The following is a 2563-nucleotide window of genomic DNA, read 5'->3' as shown; positions in this document are numbered from 1 at the left end:
TGTGGCTGTTGTTGCTTCACTGGGGGCTAGACCTGTTTGACAACAGGGGTAGTCAATAATCAGGCACTGGCTTTTATTTAAGGAAATAGACTTTGGCTGAAGTCTGGTAGGACAAGAAGGAGTTAGTCCTAAGTAACATTGCGGTAGATTATTAGATAACCTCTAACAGCATCCTCTAATTAGAGCTCTTATGATACAATTTCATCCTGTAATTAGCTGAGATTGGCTGCTTCCTTTCGCAGCTTATTAGTGGCAACACAGCTGTAGAAGTGAATCCACTCTCATTTGTCAAACCTTTTTAAGTCTTTTTCTCTTGTCTCTACCTTTTTCCTGCCCTTGTCTTGGGCCTTTGCAGCTAAATCTGGTGTCTAGTGTCACCATGTCGAAGAACATGTTGGAGACATCCCCACAGAGCTTACCTCAAACCCCTACCACACCAACGGCCCCAGTCACCCCGATTACCCAGGGACCCTCAGTAATCACCCCAGCCAGTGTGCCCAGTGTGGGAGCCATACGAAGGCGACATTCAGACAAATACAACATTCCCATGTCTTCAGGTAGGATACGAATGCTCGACAGAGCTCTTTTACTTTGGGAGAGGAAAACCGTAGCTGAAGCACCTGTCCAGGAGCCAGCCCAGAGCACGTGGAGACTCGCGTGGTGATTTATGGAGTGCTAACTGTTCCATTCCTGGTAAACGTGAATAGGGGCGATTCCCTAACCACATGGTGATGAATTGTTCTGAATGGTTGTTCAGGAGAGAAAGCTCTCCCCATTAGAGATATTGAGAGATGTGTTGTCAGGAGAGCCCATATTATCGCCTCAATTCAATGAGAGCCTTTGATCTCTGAGGGAAACCGTAGCAAGGCAACATCTGTGAGTGACGCTGAGAAGAACGGATGGAAAGGACACCCGGGCAGCACAGGTGCTCTATGCAAGACAGGGCAGGCTGCACGGGAATCAGTCCTTACCAAGGTGCTACCTTCGTGAAATCTGACCACTGGTCCTAAAGCCTGTAGGACAGATACTTTGCTTCAGAAGCACTGCGAGAGGCCAAGTTTGCAGGGAACAAAAATGTACCTTATTTCCCTATTTTACCCTTCTCTGCCCCCCTCCCCCGGGGCATCTGGATAATCACAGTCACACATTGTAACTATTATGAGCCCAGAGCCCCCGTTTTTAAAGGAAAAGTGAAGTTATTTTCAACCTGGGTGCCGGTGAGGGTTTTGTGTTTCCTTTGTTAGATGGCCACAGATGCTGAGAGAGAGAGATGATCCTGTTGTACTTTTAAAAGTATTCGATGAGAAAAGCAAAGATTGCGGCAGGGAGCAAAGGTCAACGTGAGAACATGCCTAAACCACCTGCTCTAAAGAGGACCTGGCTGTTGGAAAAAATCCCCAGGCCAGCTGGTCGCACAGTTCCTGAAGTCCTCTGAACAACTAGGGGACGCTTCATTTGCACTTCGCGTCAGAAATGGCCTTTTCCATATAATTCAATTCCACTGTCATGCTTTGTGCTCTCGCTAGTCGGTGGCTTTCTCACAGAATCACTTCACCCATACTAGGGGAAATATGAAAAATCAATTATATAGAATATGTGAATTATTAGCAGAATTAACACCCAGTTTTTATTTTTACAGAGATTGCCCCAAACTATGAATTTTATAAAAATGCAGACGTCAGACCTCCATTTACTTATGCAACTCTCATAAGGCAGGTAAGTAGAAGGAAAATTAACTTTGCCTGATTAAATTAAAATTCATTAATGCTTAAAGTAAGGCTTGGGTGAGAAAGTGTCATCTGGTCTAGTTAGTAAACCATTATTTTATGTCACTATGTATCTTGTCTCATTTCAGGCTATCATGGAGTCATCTGACAGGCAGTTAACACTTAATGAAATTTACAGCTGGTTTACGCGGACATTCGCTTACTTCAGGCGTAATGCGGCAACTTGGAAGGTAACTCCTTTTCCAGCAGTTTTAAGATGCCCAGCACAGTTCCTTCCAGATAGCACAAGGAACATTTATTTACATGACATAAGCAGATTAGTATCTGCTTCCCCTCTTTTTAACCTGCCTCTTGAATGGAATGAATTCCCTCTCTCAAAATGACAAGTGAAAGAATAATTTTGCCTCTGATATAGTTTTCTAATTTGGTGCAATTAATAGCTGAGGCTTGGCAGAGAAACGAGGGCCTGACACACTAATTACAGTGTGAGCACTCAATCATCAACACCTTTGTTAGTCGCACGATATTACTTTTTCTCTTGCATATTATTGGCTAATTAGTTTGAAAAATGTCTGTTTGGCTTGTGCAACAAATGGAGGCTGTAGGTTTTGTCTTGGTCTGCGCCTTTTGTACACATCATACCTCATCATACAGACGGAAGCTGCCAGGGAGTGAGGGCCATGGCTACTCAGCTGGAACTAAAAGAAAGTAAAGTGAATATTATCCTGTCAGAACATAAATGCAGTTTATTTACTTAGACAAAAGGGTTCATCTATATCCCTGTCCAAACAACTTCATTGTCTGGATCTTACAAGGAGCTAAAAAAAAATGTTAGT

General features: G+C 43.5%; 1 protein-coding gene across 1 annotated transcript in view; it reads left to right on the top strand.

Moving 5' to 3' along the window:
- The window catches only part of FOXP2 (forkhead box P2), a 64353-nt gene that overhangs the window by 29659 nt on the left and 32131 nt on the right, over positions 1–2563 (top strand). Inside the window, 3 exon segments of the mRNA XM_023513202.1 lie at positions 356–557; positions 1640–1716; positions 1856–1957. Coding sequence (XP_023368970.1) covers positions 356–557; positions 1640–1716; positions 1856–1957 — 381 coding nt within the window.

The sequence above is a fragment of the Otolemur garnettii genome, unplaced genomic scaffold, assembly GCF_000181295.1.
Source record: "Otolemur garnettii isolate 467f Iridium unplaced genomic scaffold, OtoGar3 scaffold00037, whole genome shotgun sequence".
Classification (NCBI taxonomy): Eukaryota; Metazoa; Chordata; class Mammalia; order Primates; family Galagidae; genus Otolemur; species Otolemur garnettii.
The sequence above is the reverse complement of the archived record's forward strand: the minus strand, read 5'-3'. Positions and strand labels throughout refer to the sequence as shown.